The following is a 22,362-nucleotide window of genomic DNA, read 5'->3' on the forward strand; positions in this document are numbered from 1 at the left end:
ATCAGTGGCTTCAGAAATGGTGTCCACAGCTATAGTGTGGTTGAGACATAATTATAATGTAAGTAATGTATAATGTAGGTAAATAGGGGGCTTGCGTATACTCGATATTGCTAACCTATGTGAACCAGACAAAAGCCACGTCCCCTTATAGACGGCTTATCACCCATGTGTGCTCTGTCCTTTGAGGAGTGAGCTTTCCTGTCATCGTGAATCCCTCTAACAGGATTGGAATTCTCTTTACACACCGTTCATGATGGAGGTGCAGGGCTAGCCTATCCACTGTGGTAGGAATCAAGGCATGGGGCTTTCTCCATGCACCCTACGCAAGGCTTTTCTTCCCCAGGCTAGTCCCAGTTTCTGTCTTCCACCTGTGGGAGAATTCCTCCATTTTACTCTGAGATAGAAGGGCTATCCTCAACTCATCTTCCACTAACATGTTATACTCTGTTGTAATTGAACAGTGTATGAAATTCGAGTGTATGTTCCCTAAGAACGGTTCTTACATACACTGAGGAGGAAGTAAAAGAATATGGCAAGGTTCTCCCCAACCCATTTCTTTTCTTTTCTTGATCTTTTCCCCTGGTGTTATCAAAAATATTGAAGAGTGCTGTGTGTTTATTTTGTAAAGAATAGTTATGCGATTACGTTTGATCTGCATCTGTGAAAGAAGGCAAAACCTAAGACAACCCTTTAGGCTGGAGGGGTCAAATGAGAGCCAGCAAGAAAGCAAGCAGGCAGGGCAAGCAGACAGTGCAAGCCATAGCTGGCCAGGAACTAGTCTGCGTGTGTGTGTGTGTGTGTGTGTGTGTGTGTGTGTGTGTTGTGAATACATGAGTGTGCACTCACGAGTGTATATGTGTGGTGTGAATTATATGCATGTGTGTGGTGCAAATGCATGTGTGTGTGTGCATGCATGTGTATATGGGTGTGTATGTGCATGTATGTACGTATGGTATGAATATATCCATGTGTGTGGTGTGAATTACATGCACGTTTGTGGTATGAGTACATGCATGCATATTTATGTGTGCATGTATGCGGTGTGAATGCATATGTGTGTATATGCATGCATGTGTATGTGTGTGCACATTTGTCTATGTATGGTATGAATACATGCATGTGTTCATGTGGTGTGAATGCATTTGTGTGTATGCATGCATATAAATGTGTGTGTGGTGTGCATGCATGTGTGGTGTAGATGCATGTGTGTGTGCACATGTGCATGTGTCTTGTGTGAATGTGTGTGTGTGCATGAGTGTGGAGGCTAGAGGTTCATACAGGCAGGGCGTTTCCTCAATTGCTCATGACCATATTTGGGGGACAGGGTCTCTCACTGATTTGGTTAGCCTGGCTGGCTGTTGGGCTCCAGAATCTCCGTCAGGTTTCCCGGTGCTGGGATCATGGATCCACACCCGGGTCTATGCTCAGCTTTATTTGTGGATGTTGCAGATTCAAGCTATTATTTTCAAACTCACAGGACAAGCCCAAGCCCTTTACTGACTGAGCCGTCTCTCCACACCCCGGCTTGCACCACACTGCACTTCCCAGTGCTATTCCACAGGCTCTCCCTTAACTGACCGCACCATGAGCTTGAACAAGACTGAAAAGGGCACCCAAAGGGCCTGCTGGAGCATCTCTGGGTTCACATGGAGCCATAACCACCAGGCCAGAGCTGTTTCTACAGGAAAAACGAGCACCCAAGCCATCGGCCAAAGAACTTGAAAAATATACTTTCCAAATGCAGACTGTATACGTTAAAGAAGGCTACATTTTCCTACTGTAATATATAAAATTACTCAAAATATATAAAATTAGGGCCATATTACTAATGCAAATATCCTAAAATACTTAGAATATTTACAATGATATGTGTAGGAAGCGAGGCTGAGGTTAAGTAGGCAGCCCACTCCTGAGTGGTTTCACTGGTGCAGACTTCTAGGTGCGGGTGCTGAATCAAAGAAAAGATTTACACGTAAACGCTAATTTGGGTAACATTAGGATTCTCTTTGTTATATAAATGGACAATAATGTGTCTATTATTTTTTAATAGTTATTTTTGACATCAGACTTAAAGCTTTCACAAGTCAACAACTCAAGAATGAAAAATGTCGGTGTCCAAGAGAAAAAAAGGACCTGAAGCAATTATTTTATTTTTTTTTAACGATTAATTAGTTGATATGGCAACTGCAAAGAAATTTCAGGAAGATCTGTTCGCGCAATATAGGATTGTCTTTTTCTTTTTTTTTTACAATTATGTGGTTTTCCTCACAGTAATAAATTAAAGATCCAGGTCAGGAAGAAAATAAATGCGTAAGAATGAGCTCTCGTGGGGTTGGGGGATTTGGCTCAGTGGTAGGCGCTTGCCTAGGGCGCAAGGTCCTGGGTTGGTCCCCAGCCCCGAAAAAAAAAAACAAAAAAAAAAAAAAAAAAAAAACAAAACAAGAATGAGCTCTCACTATACTTAGCACAAGCCCCCAACTCTGCTCCCTACCCTGCTTCTGGCTTCACTACCCGCAGTGTCAGGCCTGGGATTCCAGCACAGGCTGGCTGCAGTGTCTATTTTCACAGGAGGGCGGAATGTGTAACTCAGACCATTAGGGACGGGCTTTTAAAGCACCAACGGCAGAAACACCAACCAAAGGCTAAACAGGAGGACGGTGTGAAGTATTGGATGGTGCGCCTTCCAGTGTTGGGACCCCCCTGGGGGGGGGCAGAGGGAGAAGCGCGAGCTACTGCTGGTCAACAGCTTCCGGTCAACAGCTTCCAGCATAGAGAAGATCCTAAACCCCCCCTTTAGCTCTTTGCCTGTGGGGACTGTGCCTCTCTCTCTCTCTCTCTCTCTCTCTCTCTCTCTCTCTCTCTCTCTCTCTCTCTCTCTCTCTGTGTGTGTGTGTGTGTGTGTGAGAGTTTGATTTAGCCACTCAAGGAAAACCAAACAACCAAACAAACCAGAGAGTAGATGAGCGATAGGAGAGACACTCAGGAGTCTCGTCTGTGCCCCCGGCTGTGTTTGTGAGCTGTCTGAGCCCCTGTTCTCACGTTGCTTGCTTGTGGCATGGTATTACCTCCACAGGGCAGTGGGCGTTTAGGTGAGGTCACAACCAGCTCTCCCAACAACTCCCCAGGAAGCCCAGAAACACTGTGCTGTAAGACGTGGCAAGATGAAGCCAGAGGAGGATGCTTTATCAAGGACAGCAGCTGCTCTCTCCTCATTTCCTTATTACTAAACGTCCATGCCAGTGGTTGGGTCTCACTGAGGTGATCTGCATCCCATAATTACTCTGACTACAATTATTTGCACGTTTCTTCGTTGCCCATACCCTTTATTATGTAAGGCCCGAGAGAAAACGGGCTGTCTTTCCACTGCCTCATTCCCAGGGCCCCAGCTGTACGGTTTCCTCATATCCAGTGCTGAGAGGAAGCAAGAAGACACTGCCACCGAATAAATAGTGGGCTGTTTAATAATGCCTGCTGTCCCAGGGTAAACCTCACTTAACAGATCTAGTCCGCTGAAGAAAACCCCACAGCTGCACACAGTCACTGTCTTTCCGAGAACAGAACTCTGAAGGGGGGGGGGCACGGGACAAGGAAGAATCTTTATCATGAGAAGAATCATCTTACAATATAAGATTAGCAACAGCCTAGGTCCTCTGGCATCTTTCTTACCCTCCTCCCCCACCTTTTGGGAGAAGTGTTCAGGTAGACCGTGTCCATTTAAACAGTGTGGTAAAGTATACCTAAAACAAGGTCTACGTTAAGCGTTTCTGATGAGTAGTAGCTCACTGACACGAGACAGTCACTTTGCTCTGCAACTCTCAACACAGCCCACCTCCAGAACTTTTCCTCTTAATGGAAACCCGCGGCGATTAAACACCACCTCTGAATCTTCCTTCCTTGACCCATGTGCTTTCAGTGCCGGGAACTGAAGCAAGGATCTGTGCACACACAACAGGAATATTCTCTAGCCCTGAGCTACCCCGCCAGCCCTGGTTTTATGGAGACAGTGGTTCACACAGCCCACACTGGCCTCTGACCTGACACCCTCTTGCCACAGTGTTCCGGGTGCTGTGTTTCCACACTGTGTCCACAGACAGTGCGTCTCACACTGTGTCTGGCTCTGAGAACTTTGTCCACCTCCTACCCTTCCTGGCTTTCACCCTTCCTGTTTCTGGCTTTAAAAATGGGACTCCTGGTTCTGGACCTGCCCTGCCCCATCCGCTCAGCTGACTTAGTTCCGTGCCTTTACCTAGGAATAAAGGGACCGTCCGGTCGTTCATTTTCACCCATCACATGTAGGCTGTCCAGAGCATCCTTTCTTAACTAGTGACCCTCAGTTTACCTGAGGCTGTGGACAAGAAAGTTCTATGGAGACAATGGAGAAAAACCACCTCTATTTTTTTTTTTTAAATTGAGACCTCTGGGTCAGCTCTGAGATGAGAGGCCTCGGGGTCCACCCTTTCCCTGCTGGGTTACTGCTCTGGAATGCTGAAACCGTGCCCTCTTGATCCACATCCTGGTTTTTGTCCCTGAGCTGAAATCTGAGTTTCTCTGACAAATCTCCACCGGTATTTACAGACAACTGTAATGCGGAATATAGATTTCAGGAAGTGTCCATCTCTGCGAGGACTTCTGAAACGGTTGAAATATTCAAGGCTGTACTTCTTGTTTTGGGTCGCCTGGTACTGAGGACTGAACACATTCCCTCCCTCGTGCATGCTGGGCAAAGGCTGACCTGCTTAACTCTACTCTCCTGAGTATGACTGGCAGGATTTCCTAACAGCCAAACCCTACACAGACCACAAGTCCCTTCGAATGTGCTGGGGAGCACAGGGTTTGCAGGGTTCCGTGCCTGAGGTTTAAACGTTCAGTTGTGGGCCATTTATTCTCTGTGATTTGTCCTGATCTGGAAAATGCAGGAGGTGCTCCACAGAGCAATAATGAGTATTAAATAAAGCGATGCCTATAAGGAGTCGGGTAGAGGTTTTGATAAAAGGGGGTTTTCTTTCCCTAGGGCTATTATTTTAGGATCCATAATCCTAAATCAAATTTGGTTTCAGTTTCTATTTGAATAGTTATTCGAATAATTCCACTTCACATCTAAATAGAGGTTTGAATGGTGCCCCACGTGTTGGAAATATGCTTGTTTTTTGACGAGATTAAGATATTTTAGAATATCGAATGCACTGGCTTCCCTCTCTACGACACATGCTGACGTCACTGAATGAAGCCAGACTGAATTTCTCTAATTTTTTTTCATTGAAGTTTTGACTGTCATCCCATAATAATCATTTTTTGCAAACTGAAGCCTCTTACTGTAGGAATGCAGCTCTGTGCATCAATGCGGTGTGGACAGTGTCCACCACCATGGGAATCTGACGATATCCCCCGTTTGGCGGCACGTCTCATTCCCACATGCCCAGCAGCAGGCTTAGTAGGCCCACACCGCGAGCAAGACATCCATTCTCTTTTATTCTCCATACTCCTCATCTCTCTGATGGAAATCCAAAGTCATTCTACTCCTAGGACAGTATTAAACAACGACCCTAAACTATCTTTTTATTTCTGGCAGTAATAGAAGCTGAACCCAGGACCCCAGACGTGCGAGGGAAGCCCTTCCACTGAGTACAGCCCCAGCCTTTGACACTGTTTTATTACCCTAGTCAAAGCCACGGAATATAAATATTCCCACGAGCTTCATTATTATTTCTAGAGTCCCGCGCTTAGAGATAATGGCTATTCGTGGACACTTCTGCGAACCAGTCTTGTTTAACAAATGAATGTCTGCAGTCCAACTTTGAGGACTTCACTTCTCACGTAGCAGGGACTTCCCGGCTTACGCTTAACAAACCGAGATAAACTTCCAACGAGCAACTCGAAATTCCCCGTCCAGGGGCAGAGCACATAATGAACTTCGTCTTTGCCAATACACACTTCTCAGGTCTCCCTTTCCAACCCTCTGTTCCAGTGCATGTTTCAGGGGTCAGAAGAGCCCAGAAGAACACAAGGGATAGGAATCTCGTCAAGCAACACCCGCTGTCCTGAACCCACTGAGCTGTTTTATGGCTGCACCGTTTGTTGTAGAACAGCACCACCACAGACAGTGGGATTGATGTGAACCGTGCTTTGTGGGGAGCAAACGAGGTCTAAATGCAGTGTTAGGAGACCAAGTTTCTCACCCTATAACTGGGAGCAGGTCAGTCCGATACTCTTGGGTTTTATTATAAAATGGAGCTTTAGACGTTTAGGGCAGTTTGAAATCCAGCTTTGCTTCTTAGCAGTACAACCTTGGGCATGCTCCTCAGCCATCTCCCAGGGTCCCTTTGGGGACCTTTCTGCTTTCAGATAATTCACACCAAACGCTGTGCATGGTGTTTGGCACATGACAAGGGCTTCAGGCTGGACGGTGGCTTGAGTTATGTCTGTGCTGTCAGTGTGCTCTGTCATCCTTGGGGTCCTTCCTAGATCCTTTAAAGCCCTTTCTCGAGAAGGCAGCTGGCGAAATGGAGAAAAGACTGCCCTAATGGGATCTAGGCTTTCCTGCTTTGCGTAAATATGTTATTCTAGGGCTGGGGAGAGAGCTCAGTGGGAGGAGTGCTTGCCACACGAGCAAGCGGACTCCAGTTGGGATCTCCAGCACCCATGTAAAAGCCTGAGTGCACTGTGCTTTCACTACAGCCCCAGTGCTGGGAGGGGGAGGGGAAGGACTCCTAGTGCTGGAAGGGGGAGGACTCCTGGTGCTGGGAGGGGGAGGACTCCTGGTGCTGGGAGGGGGAGGACTCCTGATGCTTGCTGACCAGCCAGTCTAATTAAAAGAGTGAGCTCCAGGTTCCAGGACAGGCACAATATTAAAATAAAATAAGGTGAAGAGTGACTTGGGTAGGCATTTTCTGTGGAGCCTCTGGCCTCAACACGCATGTGTCCCTATACACACATACACACAGACATGAACACACACACACACACACACACACACACACACACACACACACACCACACTTTATTCTACAGGCATGGCATGACTGTGGTAATTTGCTCTTTGGACTTACTGACTTACACCTGGATGGTTTAATAGAAACTGTTCTTCACCTGATGCACCCATGACTGGAGGACACTGAGTGACATCCTACAGCGATCAATTTGATGATACTGCTTTTAGAAACACGCCATGGAGAGCAGTGGTGAGCTCCTGTGCCTGATGCTGACACGTGACAGAGTCCGATGGCTAGGACGGCTTATAGCTCTTCATAAACCCTTGTCAGAAAATACCAGTCATCCAATCTGATCTGGTACAAATCAAAGTAAAAGTGCCAACAGGAAGGTTGCGGGGCAGATGGCCTCTCTGGAACCTGTCAGTAATCATTCATCACCTGAGCCTTCTCTTCCCCCCAGTCCTTATCCTAGGGCCTCCCTGGTGGAGAAGCCACTTGGTGATAAGCTCGTGCTCAGTCCCTCCCTCTCGGTTCCCATGTAATCTCCATGGACACAGTTTCCTGCTTCCTGGGACTTCCAAATTCCATTTCCTTTTCCATGAGTGACCACAGCATTTTCTGTTCCATGCTTCCACCCAGCCACCCGACAGGACCAAAACAAGTGTTTTAAAGCTTACCTAAGATAAACTGTTGTCACCCTATTTAGATCTGTAACTGTAGCATCTCTTTACCGATATATTCCTTGTGTGTGTGTGTGTGTGTGTGTGTGTGTGTGTATACGCATGTGGGACCCAGATGTTGATATCTGGTGTCTTCCTTAACTATTCTCAGCCTTAGTCCTCTGAGGTAAACTCTCACTGAGTTTGGAGTTCAGAGGTTCTATCCAGTGAGATCCAGGATACCACCTGTCTCTGTTGGGGTTCCAGATCTGTGCTGCCATGCCTAGCTTTTTGCACAGGTTGCTGGAAATCTACACCCAGGTTTCAGTATTTGTGTAGCAAGCAGTTTCCTGAGTGACACAGTCCGCAGTCCCTTCACCCTGTGCTTTGAGATGGTGCCATATCTGACTAGCCTGGCGGACAGGCAGGAGATCCTCCTGCCTCTATCTTTCCATGGCTGGGATTTCAGAGCTCTGCCTTTGTTTGCCTTCTCTCTGCAGACTGAGCTCTGTGCTCAAGCTTGCACAGCAAGTGTCCCATTGACAAAGCCATCCCAAGGCCCTCGCCTTAACCCTTTGCATATCTTCCAGGTTGGTCTGCACCTTACCATCTTCCAGTCTCCCCCACATCCTGCAGAGATGTGTCCCTGGCTACTTTGGGTACAGAATCTTACCTCGGGGCTTATTTCCCTGGCAGTGATATTTACATAGGGGGTTTCATGTTCTTAGGATGTGCTCTGATGAATTCATATCTCCTTACTAAGCCACTGACCCCTAATTACCTCTAGCATCCCTCCCAACTGTAACTGGGATAGACTGAAACTTATGTGATCCCGGAAGTCACTGCCTCTTCTACTTCCAGTAAATGCAGCCACAGTTTCTTGGGACCCATGCCTCCCCTAACGAGTAATGTGTCACTACCTCTCCCCCCGCCCCCCATCCTGACCTCTGAGGCCAGGTAGAAGTGCAAGAAGGCATCTTGATTAGGGCGCAGAAAGGAGTGAACATTTGCTCTGTTTGTGGCTGCTATGGAGAAAAGCCCTACCCATCACTAAGCCCTTGGACACTGGCTGAGTTCATGCCCCGGCAGCTAGTCCACCCTTCCTCGAAAATCTCCAGCTGGGAATAACACACAAGATGAGCTACCATATCCACACAGCTCCGAGACAGCAGCCTGAACAGAGCGGTGGAACTAGCTTTACTAATACTTTAAGAGTCAAGTTACTCTGGGGATTACGACTTCCCAATCCAGGAATAACCCCCACCCGAAGTCCTGTCAAACGCAAGAGAGTACGGGATTTGAAGCTCTAAGTAGGACAATGCACCAGGCACCTCAGGACTCTCCCGACAGGTTAGCTGCTCAGAACTAGACCTGCTAGGTGCTATGAACAAAACGTGTGCCCGAGACTCTCACCGCGAGGTGTGAATCACTTGAGAAAAATGAGACTGTACTGGATCACAGTGCTTACATAACTTACTTTCCCTAAAAATCTGTAGGTTCTCATTAATCAAGCCTACATTACTTACTTTCCTCAAGAATCTGTAGGTATTTCCATTAATCAAGCCTCACTGTAGGCACCCCTGAAGCAGCTATCTCTGAGGCCAGGTAAAAAAATGGCCTGTTTTTTTCTGGATTTTCTGAAATCCACGTGCGTGCGTGCGTGCGTGCGAATGCTAGCATGTGTATGTCATGATGCACATATGTGGGATTCAGAGAGAGGACTTTCAGAATCAATTCTCCCCTTCACTGAGTTCTGGGACTCAAACTCAAGATATCCAGGCTTGTGAGGCAAATGCTGTTTCCCTGTTGAGCCATCTCACCAGCCGATTTCCTGACTTCTTACAGATAAAACACACACACACACACACACACACACAAAACAAACCGACCAAGCACAACTCTGTCTACCCTTACTCATCCAGTTCACCTAAGCCCTGCAGTGTACTTTCACCTTCGAAAACATTTCCCCCTACCTGAAAATCTAGACTCCTCCACTCGGGCAATTAGATTCAGTCACCAAGGAGCTCACACTAAGCCTACAAGGAAAATAGTTAAAACGGCCCAACCAGTGAAAGCTGGAAGAGGGAGGACTCTACCCAGAATGCAGTGCACAAGCCGTAGAGTCTGACAGTTTTCTACCCACAATGCAGTGCGATGGTTCGTGATCTTTGCTTTTTTTTGGAGACCATTCGCTCCGGGGCCCAGCGCTTTTTTGTGTTCAGCTCTCAGGGATGGGCAGACTGTGAGAAAGGAGTGTTTGGCAGTTTGATCCTCTGCACGGGAGCCTGGCCACTCTGCTGTGTATTCCAGGCGGGAGAACTGACAGAAGCCTACCCCTCCCACACCGGGCCCCACAGAACCAAGATACTTTCTCGTGAGACAAACGCAGGCCCTAAAATGGGTCAAGTGATGAAGAGTGGAAATGCTGACGGCCTCCTACATTTGTCTGAATATAGTCCCAGCAGATGGCACGGAATAATAGAAATCCCACGAGGCCGAGCTGTGTTAGGCATGAAGCGGAACATCCTCACCACAGTCGCCTTGGGTTATGTCTACAGCGGCAATGGCGGTAAGGCGAGATAGGTTTTCCTTAAAAGTAGCTCTTACAGAGGCCGGTTAAAACACAACGGGCGGTCTGGTTACAGGCAACCACATTATTTTTCTGGTAGAGTATCACTGAGGTCGAATGTCAGATGTAACACACCTATATCTGGCGTGTCTGAAAGATGAAATTTTCTAGCTTATCAGATATTTCAATAAAAAGGTGGGGGCGGTGGTGAGATGGTCAGAGGGTAAAGGCACTGGGTGCAGAGCCTCACAGCCCGAGTTCAACCCCGAGATCCTAGATCGCAGGAGAGAAAGGGCTCCTGCAATTTGTCTTTTGAGCGCCACATACGTGCTGGTGCATGCACACCCTAAATAAATAAATGTAATCGGAAAGTGTGATATATACATGACATACACATTATCAACTAATTTTCACCAAACTTTTCTTAAGGCCAAATCCGTTGAGTGGGCTTAGTCTTAGGAGGAGTTACAGAGATGTGATGGAGTGTGAAGGCCAGGACCATGAACTGGCATGTTTTGGGGACATGGTTAAGTGATTGCTCACACTGTGATGGAAACACCACGTGACTTCGGTTTCTGAAGGCACTGTGTGGGAGCTCCAGAGATCCCTAACCGTTATAATTGTTTTCCTCCCGGACACCCCATAAACCATGGCTTATTCTTTTCTTTTTTTTTTGGTTCTTTTTTTCGGAGCTGGGGACCGAACCCAGGGCCTTGCGCTTCCTAGGCAAGCGCTCTACCACTGAGCTAAATCCCCAACCCCGGCTTATTCTTTTCTATCCTCAGAACTATAATGCGGAGTCAGAGGCAGTGGGGTCTCTTCACAGTTGAGGGGAGTCCGTGCACCCCTGTGGGGCTCTAGGCTTCCGTAGTTCTCCGTAACAACATATTGGGGTAGGCACACTGGATGCATATGACCAGTGAAGCCACCAAGTTACTGCTCTGGAAAGAACTCAGAGCCTAAGAAATTACTTCCTGTGGTAACCGTTCATGCCTTCCCACCTCTCTTTCTGCCAGCTGACAGTTCTTTGGGCAGCTCCTGTCCTAGTGTGGAGGTGTTTGTGTGTGGCTTTAAGTTACTCTCCTATGTAACATGCAAGCCCTGGCCAGCTGCCCCGATCCCGTTCAGAATCTCGTCAAAAGTTTTCAAGTCTCCGCAGAGTCTTCCACCTCAAATCCAACCGTCCAGTCTTCTCAGCGTCTGTTCCCAAGACTATTCTTCCCGAGATCCCTACTTGGGGCCACACCCATACACTGACCAATCGAACGATTGGCTCTTTTCTAGCTAACCTCTACGTCCCTCCCCTCCCGTCTGCTGTACCTGCGTACAGCGTGTAAAATAAGTTTTTGATTTTGAAAATCCAAAATCCTCAAAAAAAAAAAAAAAAAAAAAAGGTAGCACAGTCCTGCTGTCTCTTATTAGATAAAATGTCTATAGTGAAAAAGCTAGGCAACCCCCACACTAAGTTGTTCTGCATCACTAAGTTCTACACAGTCTAACCCTGTGAGTGGCCGGAACTGGCTCACGGTACTGCACGCCATTTCACTTTATTACGATTTTTTTTTCTTTTTTTCTTTTTTTCTTTTTTGCTTTTACTGCTGTTGCCAAGGCATTCTGACACTGAAAGACGTGGATCGTCAAGTCTATGGGAGAAAAGTGCCCTCGCACCCTGCTTCCTAAGACTGCTAGCTAACTAAGTCTTTCTTAGATTTATTCTTTAGAAATTATAGATCGTGGTCTCAGGTCCTAGCATTGCCTAACCCTAATCCTAGCGAGGTCTGCTGCATAATTTCTAAACGTGACCCCGTGTTTGTCTAAGTAGCTGGCCTCCTCCCTATGTCCACATTCATCTGCCCAGTTTCGTGCCCTCCTTAGTTGGAGACAACAACCAGGCCGCTTCCCTAAAGGCCTTGAGTTTATGGTGACCCCCGCCTGAGGGTTACGTTGTGAGAGGTGACTTTTGAACATTCATTATTGTGTAGGAGGCAGCGAACTGGGGGCAGATGAGCAGGACCTGTGTAGCCAAACTGCCTGCTGTAAACCCGACCAGGCCATTTATGCCATGTCAGTCCAGTTAACACAGGGAAATGTTGTTTCAGTTTTACCATCTATAAAAGGAGAAAGATGAACATTTTACCAGTCTCGTAAACCCACAGTGAGGATCCAATGGTATCTATTTCACACACACACACACACACACACACACACACACACACACACACACACACACACTGTGGAATAGAGTCAAGCTATGTAAAAATGAGAGAACATTTACTATATATTATATATTTACATTTAATATATGCTACTAAGTATTATTATTATGTTTAATTTAATATATTGAAATTAAAAAATATTAATTAAATCAGAAAATAGCTCAATACGTTTGCTTGTTATATTTTTGTTTACTATGTATTTTTAGAGCTAAGCAGGTATTTCTTAAAAATAAAAAATTCCAGAATGTATTTATATTCTGTCTTTCGCAAACTGCTAATCTAAGGTTGAGAGACTTTTCCTGGTCCTGGGCATCAACGCTGAAGCTATGGTCTGTGTGCCTCCTGGGGCTCAAGTAAACAGCTCTGGGTGGAGGCTGCCCCTGGGAGTTTCGGAGTTTCGGTGTGCCCTCTTTCTCCTTCAAATCTCTTGCACCTAATTAGGAGTACCTATTTAGTATTCAGCATTTGAAGCGGCAGACAATCTGAATTAGCCAAAACTCGGTTGAAACACAACTGCGTTTTGTGCCCAACACAGCGCGGGCTCTGGAAGGACTAGGGCAGGGTGCCTGTCACTCAGTGAGCTCCGCCCTCCGGAGCCCCGCCCCCCACTTCCTCCTTCCGGAGCTTCAGGGCCGCAGAGCCTCCAGGCTCCTGAGTTTTTATTGACTTTCGTGGGTCACACGGGCCTGGTTCGATTGGCATTTACAGAGTGAACTTTAACACGATAATAACCTGTCATTTCACAGTCATTATTCACCTCCGAGTTTCCTGCTCATAGGTGCTTAGAGCTTTTTGCTAGTCGCTTGGCTCTTCAGAGTTCATTGAGATAGACAATGAATATATCCTATCCGAAAGCGCACTTATGCTGCAGTGATCTGCTTTTCTGTGCTGTCTCTCTCCAAGTGTAATCAGACCTTCGCGGGAACTGACACCCCATTTCTCTTCACCATCAGAAGGAATCTAGGATTGGGGCAGCCACTCACGTCTCCTCTAGTTTCCCAGCCCTAACAAGTTAAACTTGTTCGTTCCTTTATCAATCACACCCTGAGGGGGCGAACTTCCGGCTGGCCTGTTCACTCCCTCCTCCCTTGCACTCCTCTCTATACCTTTCCCACGTCAGTGCTTTCTACAAGCAGCACCAAAGGGTCACTAGGCCAGTCGTTTATCACTGTAGCAGCACGCACAAGTGGATGCGAGCAGAACGTACTCTTCGGTTCTAAAGCGTTTCTTTGTCTCGCCCTTCTCCCTTTTTTAGGAAAAATGTCTGCAGATCAGAGACACCCAATCTGTCATAAATGTGGAGTCTTACTATAGCAGGCACTCCTATAGGATAGCAGAGACTTGTCCCCCCCCCCCCCGAAGGGAGGATGTTCTAACAAACTGGATCAATCTCACAGAAACCTGGTTCTGAGAGGCAGCACCTGACTCCCAAAGCAGGCATCCAGACACCCTACACTGAGTAGGTGCAAAGAGCTTTGAACCTACTTAGAATGGTGCAGAGTCTCCTGTCTCCCATCCCTGTTTAGAAGCACTGAACCTACCAAATAACAGACAGGTGTCAGGTCTTCCCAGTTCAGGAAGTTATCTGCTGCTCTTCCCAATGCTGGTTTGGAGGCCAAGCTGGCCTGGCGCTTGTGAAGAGCAGAGGTGGCCACTGTCCTCCTAGTATCTCTGGGGTCCACTAACCCTGGGGCCCACTTCCCATAGGTCTGCCTTATCAGGACTCAGTAGGGTGTGGCATTTACTGCTGCAGTGTAGTCCCACCTCTCCTTTAGAGGAAGCCCAGAGCTCTAGGGTCATGAATTCACACTGGAGGCGAACCCACCCTTCCGGCTTGCAGGCTGAAGCTTGGAAACAGCCGTCCACACCCTGGCGTAACCTCCTCCTCCTCCACCATTTAACTTACCATTTCACCTACTTGCCTGGCCCTCCTCCCAGGGTCTCAGCCCACATTTTTTTTTTTAAAGAATCTTTTTCACCCTTTCTCAGCATGGTTGAGTTTATTTAAAACAAAACGCAAAATGAAAAAAAAAAAAAAAAAAAAACCAACCAAACAAACCCCCCAGAATTATTCTATGAAGGGAAGGTCTCCCTGTGGAGGTGCTTTCCTCAGTGAGATAAGCCCACCAGCTTACATCTGTCCCTTGTGGCCAGCAAGTATGTGTGTGAACTGGCTAGGCAGGGTCAGGGACACAGTCCTCTTGTGACCACAGAGCAGGAAACAGCCCCACTGGCTCTCCCCAACGAGAGGCGTCCCCCAGGCCCTAGCGGCACATGCATGAAGCCAACATTGTGAATTCTCATATTCAGTTAACGCCATCAGTGGGGAGCCCAGCACACTGGTGGCACAGCGTTCTCTCAGGGTCGCTCTTAACGCTGGGTCTGAACAGATCTTCCAGAGCACACTGAGTCAACCCCTGTGTGAGGTCAGTTTTCATAAGGAATATTGGGACCTCAGATTCGACACTCAGGGTGTGGGAGGAGAATTTCTGATTTTTTTTTTTTCTCCCATCACAGAATGAGCCGAATCAAAGTGGATCCGGTTTGGGAGCACCCACAGGCAGAGTTCTACGTTCCTTAGGTGGTAACTCGCAAACCGCTGGGTAAGCAACACCCTACTGAAGGGAGCTTAAGCCTGTCAGGTTAATCACACAATATTAGGTACGAGAACAAACAGTGCGACACAAAACGTAGCTACGTCATTATCTGCCGTAAATGTTAACTCTAAATTAAGTGCAACCTGTCCACAAATGCTCGCTGTAAACCAATCAAAAAAAAAAAAAAAAAACAAAACAAAAAACAAAAAAACAAAGTTTGATGGATAAACACGAAAAAAAAATTCTCACCGAGAATTTTTTTTTTTCCTTTAAATATCGGCACTCATTTAGAGTTCGGGATTTGTGAAAGAAAAGCTTTAAAAGGAGCAAACCTGATTGGCTGTGGCTGTTGCTGCGAAGGGGACACTTGTTGCAGGAGTTGTTGCTGCAGAGACAGTGGCGGACGTAGCGCTGTGCATCATGGGTACTTTCAGGAGGGGAACCATGGGAGCAATGAACAGGAGGGTGTAGCATTATGGTAATAGAAGTGGTATTTGGCATGGTGAATATCAGAGCAGCAAGCCATCATGGGTTAACCAGCAGATGGCATGCGACCACAGTGCAAAGCAAGGAAGCATGGGAGAGAAATAAAAAGGGAAAATAGCTTATTACAAATACAATTAAAGGAAGTTTTCAAACATAATCAGTGATTCCCAGAAAGGCCAAAGCGCACCGCTTTGATCAACGTGTTTACAAATGCTTTGTTTCCAACAACAGAGCCATTCCCAATTCAGAGGACGACATCGTGACCAATAGTTATGGCTGTTTCTCTACATAACATGATAGGTAACATCCAGTGAACCAAGTGGACTAATCATATATTCCAAAACATCACAGGCTCAGCGGGCCTAATTTAGAATAAGATGAACTTTGGAATCAGTTGTGGTTAGATCAAAAAAAAAAATTTCTTAAATTTGGAAGCACAATTGTAAAGTGGAGTTTCAGTGGCCCCATGCTTTACTCCGGTCACTAAACAGAGACGGCCTTGGTGTAAATTCTAGAGCAGTTACCATGAAGTAACCAGATCCATGCTGCCAATGTTTACTTTCTGAATTCGTAAGTGAAATGGATCAGCTGTCCTGAAGACAGACTTGTGTGCCAAGGCCCTGAATGCGAGAGAAGACCCCACTGTTGAAATTCCCCACCTAAGGGAATGTGGAGGCACAAAAATAAAATAACAAGACAAAAAAAAAAAAAGCCATTACCAATAAGTCTGTCCTCTAAAAAGATAAGTAAGCAAGGTAGTTCAGACACTTGGTTTCAAAATACATCCAAGTATAATTTTATTTTCCAAAAAATAAATACTTCTGGGAAACTCTGATAACTCTAACACACAGCAAAGAGGAGATAAAGGCACACCACTATGAAACTTTAAAACATTGATGAAATTAGCCTGCCTCTGCTTGCCTCATGCTAAACCAGATAAACTATAAAGAGAAACAGCACAAATCATTTAAAAAAAAAAAAAGCACACTTGCGCTTGTGGCTTTACGTCTCTGTGGCGGTCATTCTAGCATTAAGAGGTCACATTAAAAACCATCACTCTCTTAAATACACAAGCATAGCTTACACGTTAACTCTAAAGCCATTAAGCCTTCAGATCTACTTCCTAAAGCATTCTCTATGTCTCTGAAATAAATGTCAAACGGTGAAGGCATTGCACATCATATAAAAGACAAATAAAAAAGGTTGAAACCTACCAATACTGGTAGCGGGTGTCATGCACAAAACTGACCCTGAAGTCATGCAATGGGGGGGAAGGTGAATAAAAGGGAGAGAAACAGGTTAGCTGTTTAGAGTTAACATTCAGAGTGAGATCGAAGCACAAGGAGGTTAGTTTACACAGTTCTTAGGGCCGTTCACATCGTCAGTATAGCAGATAGATCCAACTTCCTCGAAAGCCAATAAGATCCCAAGTCCCACTCTCTGAGCACTCTCCCCTTTCTACTCTAGGTCAACATGATCCTAAGGAGGATGGCATGTGATGGTACAACTGTGTCCTTCTCTGAAGACCTCAAAGGGTTTCCACACGTGATCAAGTTAACCCGGTCAGGTGGAGAGCAGGTATTTTACAGATGAAAAAATCTGAGGCACAGTAACTCCTCCAAGGTCGTGTGTGCAGTGCAAGCCAAAGGCCAGGCCAGGCCAGGGGTAGAGTCCAAGCCAGATCCAGGCCAGAGCTGATGCTCGGCCTTGAGTCAGTTTGGTGATGAAATGTGTGCTGTGTGGATAGCAATGTGAGAAGAACAGTGACTTGAGAGTTCGCATCCTCTGAATCAAAGCCCTGACAGATAGGGCAGGGGACTCTCAAGCAGCGACTTGGGATAGGAATAGGTGGACGCTCCTGAGCAGAGCCGCCACACAGGCCTGGGATCTGCTCTGGAGAGGAGACTCTGTGGCACAGGGCTGGCACGTGACAGTGACATCTAAGTGCCACACAAGCAATCGTAGGACCCTGGTGAGAGATTTTGATGATGGCTTCCGAGGGACGGAAGAGTTAGAGAGTCTCGGGCTGGCGTCTGGGTTAGTGGGTGGGAGGGACGGCCAACTTCAGTGCGTCTTGGGGAAGAAGTGTGGTATCTGTGAATGATCTTAATGACTGATGTACACGCGTCAGGAAATTCTGACTGAACATCGATGCAAGGCAGAAGGCGGGAAAGCTGTGTCGGGAGCTCTGAGGGATTGCCTGCCAATGGCTCTGTTCCTCAGAATGTAGAGAAGGCAATGTTGGGGCTCCTGGAAACTCAGGGTTGTGAATGTGTCAGAGTGGTATGGTAGTTTTAAATGAATGTAGGTGCATGTGCTGAAGGTTTCAGGACTACATGCTAAGACGTTAGATGTGAATCTAGCATCTAAATATCTTCATTCACGTTCATAAGGACTTCTTGCCTGACCTACATTTTGACCAGACTGCTATCACTGACTTAGGAAAAGCCTATCCAAAGCAGGCTACTGCTGGCTTCTTTTTTTTTTTTTTTTTTTTTTTAAACTGGAAATGTGGCAGCACACCGAGACACACACGTGTACTCACATGCATCTCATATGATCTCCTCCTCCATCCCCATCTCTCTACTTTCATAAACATCTAGAAAGTTCCCTACACAACACTTTGATTTCTTGGCTTCCATCTGTCCTTTAGCCCTTCAATCCTCTTCTAGTTGGTTTTATTCTCGCTCTGTTATAACTTCATCCACAGTTTCCAGGACATTTTGCACTTGCCTACACTCTGCATGCTAAGCCACTTTCTTTCTTTGAATTCTTACACACACACACACGCACACGCACACACACACACACACATGCACGCACTTCTAAAAACTTGTACTAAATTCTCTCTCTATGTGCTGGAGTTTTTAGAGCCTGTCCTGGATCCTTTTTTTTCCCCCCTGCTCTGTGGATCTTTTATGAGTGTTTCAACTCCTACATTCCAAAGCTCTCAGGGATCTCGTGGTTTCTACGTTTTGTGCCCTGCTAGATTGAAAGTCTCTCTACCTAACGTTTCTCCTGGCCTCCCCACCTGGGTTCCACAGGGGTCTCCAATGGAACACGCTAAACTGTGCTATCTCCCGCTCTGTCTCCTCCACATCTGGAAATACGTGATGGATGTCATCACCTGCATGACACTTCAGCCTCATGTAGCCCCGTGCCCACTGAGCCAGCATGAGGCTGCTTCTGAGCCTAGCCACCACTTCTGCTGCTCTGCAAGTTCCCATCCCATCGCTACTCATGTCAGCCCTGCAACAGCATCCTGTCTGGCCGTCGTGCTCCCCCTACTCCAGGATCCACTCTGCTGGCAGTCACTCCACTTCTGGGAAGGCTTTGCTGCTTTGAGGATGGAGGCCCTTCTAGCCCAGGCCCTGACTACCTCTCCACCGCATCCCTCCTCGCTGGTACCAAGGTCTATCTGGATGGGCCTTCCTTGCTTTCAATTGAACACATCATACTTTTAATCTAATTTTGGGCCCCCCCACCCCAGATCTAGAATAATCTTTAGCGACTTCTTTCTTTCCTCAGGTGTCAAAGTCCGAGACATTTCTTCAGAAAATCATCTCGTCTTAATTTCCCCACCTCCCCCAGTCACCTAAGTCAGTTTCCATTTACATTTCTTTTAATTATTTGAACTCTTGCCTTTTCCTTCATACTACTCTAAATTTTAATAGCCTATTTATATGGGTGTTTAGCATTTTTCTCATTCTGCTGTGGACTCAAAAAGGCAGAGAACCCATTTAACTAGATACATAGGGCACCTTGGGATACCCCTGTGTGGAAGTCAGTGTTCCAGCCTACTTTAAAAAACACTCTGGGGGAAATTTATTCCTGAAAGTTATTAAAGGGTCTAGTTTGTAAAATTCTCCACTTTAGAGTTAACTGTGTTAGACTTCAAAAGATTCTGAAAAAATCCCTCTTTATTCTTCCCATGTTCTGTGATGAACATGCTTTCTCAATGGCTTCCAGAGTTACACTTGTGAATATACAAGGGGTGTGAACTATCAGAAACCACTCCTGCAGTCACAGAGGGCAGTGTGTCACTCTGGCTTGTGTCCTGGATGTAGAAAATGCCCAACCCCGCTACTTTATTGGGCCCCTTTCTCTGCCGGCCAAGAGTGATTTGAACATGGGACGAATGGAGCTTAGGACATGAGGGCTGCTCTCCTAATGCCAGATCCTGGTTCTGCTCTGCTTTGAAATCCTCATCCCCACCTTTTACCTAGTTCTACCCCCTGCTCTTCCCACAGATCCTATGATTAATGCATGCTATCACTACAGGGAATGGTGCTCTGTTTTTCAAACCTATTCTTGTCATACCTGCCCAGTATGTTCCTCCCTAACAGTAAAATCTCACCTCCCCCCCTTAAATTTGTTAGCAAATTCTCCTGCTTTGGAAAATCTCCCTTCTCTGTATTGTTCATGCCAACATCTGGTGAAGGTGAACATTTGCCTCTCACTCCTCCATCCCAGCTCAACCCTTTGTCTCGTCCTTCATACTGTGGACCCTGGTTGTTATCCAGCTCTGGGCCCCTTTACATTTTTATTGTGTGTCTGCAGCTCAGACTCTAGCACATGCTTACGGAATGCCTGCTGAACTGAACAGAGTCCATACGTTTTGAATTTAGGCAGACAGTTTCCACTGAAGGTGAACCTTTCACAAGAGCGTAAGAAACTTTATGTAACACTTATGGTTTCTCATTACTCAGAAATGTCTGGCCTAGAACCTTCCACATGCACTTCCAATGTAATGAAGTATTTTAAGGAAGGACCCTGCACTGTTACTCTGACCATCAGGGAGCTTCACCAGGTTGCAGATGCTCTAGATAAATTAGCATCTCAAACACGCTTCGTTCTTCCACTGCACAGATACTTCATCTCAAACTTCCGTGAGTCAGAACTAGCTGGGTAATCTCAGTTGTGCATGCTGTTTTGTAGTGTAAACACAGCCTCAGTTTTCCCATCTGCAAATAACTTCTCGCCACTGACAAAACTGTGCCGATTTGAGGAACAATGACAGTGTGTCCAGGAACACTTAGAGTAATTCAAGATAAACTTGTCACAGAGATGCCCAAAGCCGTTAATCACACGGCTGTTTCTGAGACCATGCACGATTTTGCCACTCTCTTATCGTAGCAAGGGAAATGTATTAACTTCTTGGTTAAAATAACCCCTATAAAAAGTTAAAAAAAAAAAAAAAGAAAAAGAAAAGAGGAAAAATTCCACCCACCATAGTTGTAGAGAATAACCCCATACTCTATGTCTTACATTGGAATTGAAAGCCTAGAGGCAGATTTCCTAAGATCCCAATTCACACTGTGTCAGTGGGAGGATTTTAATACATATCAAAGTTTTGCTGTGCATGGCCTTCTACGTAGGTCACTGTCCAAGAAGACACACACCAAAAAAAAATGCTTTTGATCCGTATGTATGAAAACTGCTCATGTAAAACATTAACAGAAGGATTTAAAAAAATTGTTCACTGAAAATAATGGGTTAACCATCTGCCAAAAAAATCACCAGAGTGTCGTCACCTGACCAGCAGAGGTTTAAAAACAACAGTGCAAATTATTATCGCAGTCATTTTTATATAAAGTTGGAAACATGGCTTATAAGAAAGACTCCCTGAAGCAGACAAACAAGAAAGCCTACCACAGTCGTGGAGATTTTTCTGTGTATATGAGAACTTCTGCTGAACCTATTTTAATAAAATTATTTCTGTCACTTCAGAGAAGTGTAGTGAATTTCTTGATAGTTCAAACACCACTCCAGTACACAAAATTCACATGGTTATCCACTGTGATCTTTATAGCATATAGTAAATATGCTATAAATACTTGTAATTCACAGAACTAACCAGGCTACAGTTCACCTTTTGGCCTCCAAAGGCTACAGAAAGTTGCCAGCACAGTTGAGCAGTTCCTGAGGAATCCACCAGAGGGCGACAGACACAGCCCAGCCAATAGGGACTCTTCACCCTTGCTTAGCAAATACTTAAGGGAGTCTTTACAGAATCTTAGAGTGGGGATAGTTTTGATGAATTAGCCAACCAGTCCATACTGGATTGGGGTATTCCACGTGCTGTAAAGGGCCTCACTGGTACTCCCAGGAGACGGTAACGTCTGTATTACCCGTTCTTCAGAAACAGACTTGTCTTTCATAGTTTTCATTCAGTAATTTTTTTCTCTCTCTTAACGGTCTATAATGGCCACAAGGTCTACAATGAGACACTTGTAGTAACCACACAGGATCCTCAGGGTGAGCTGACCCTCTGGTAACTATGTTATTTCAGGTGCGTTACCATCACAAATAGGGCTAAGCTTGGACTGCATGGAATGTCATTAATTAAGGTTGCAACAGGGTGAGATATGAAAATATTTTTAATATAGATGCAGAACTCACGTGCTTTCTGACAGTGCATTTTTATTAATAAGTATAGTTTATAGGTTACTAATTCATTTAAAATACTAATTCAGATAGATTACCATTCGTTTATAGTTTTTATGCAAAGACTGTTACTGGAATAAAAACTAGCTACCTCCAACCCTAATGCTTATAGGCTATGGCCTCTAAGATCAATATATCTAATCACATAGATTAATGACAGTGTCTCCTTGCTGTGATGGGACAAAAATATAGGCTTGGAAAATCCAGGGGCTGTTCTTCCCAACAAGGGTTAAGTCACCTGTTTCTAACAGAGACAAAAAGGTAGAGTTGGCCAGGGAAGATGACCATGTTTGTGAGGGTGTGTGTGGGGGTGTGGGTGTGTGCATGTGGCTGTGTCTGCAGTCTCTGAACTGGGTAAAATATGGTGAGGAGGGGCATGGGAATGGATAAGTGTTACGTTGGTTTCCTTCACCTGAATTGATTTTTCATGCTACTGCAAAAACAAATAAAAAAAACCCA

At 45.8% G+C, this 22,362-nt stretch overlaps 1 protein-coding gene across 6 annotated transcripts in view; it reads right to left on the reverse strand.

Annotated features, from left to right (window-relative positions):
- Positions 1-22,362, reverse strand: part of Mbnl2 (muscleblind like splicing regulator 2) — a 159,705-nt gene that overhangs the window by 10,832 nt on the left and 126,511 nt on the right. For 2 of the 6 annotated variants that reach the window (XM_032917745.1, XM_032917748.1), the window contains 2 exons: positions 16,671-16,706; positions 15,303-15,397 (listed from right to left, as the gene is read on the reverse strand). The exons of 2 other annotated variants lie outside the window; for them this stretch is intronic. In XM_032917745.1, the coding sequence (XP_032773636.1) occupies positions 15,303-15,397; positions 16,671-16,706 (131 nt within the window). The remainder of the gene's footprint in view (positions 1-15,302; positions 15,398-16,670; positions 16,707-22,362) is intronic. 2 more of the 6 variants (XM_032917750.1, XM_032917747.1) reach the window with 1 other exon arrangement.

The sequence above is a fragment of the Rattus rattus genome, chromosome 12 (assembly GCF_011064425.1).
Source record: "Rattus rattus isolate New Zealand chromosome 12, Rrattus_CSIRO_v1, whole genome shotgun sequence".
Lineage (NCBI taxonomy): Eukaryota > Metazoa > Chordata > Mammalia > Rodentia > Muridae > Rattus > Rattus rattus.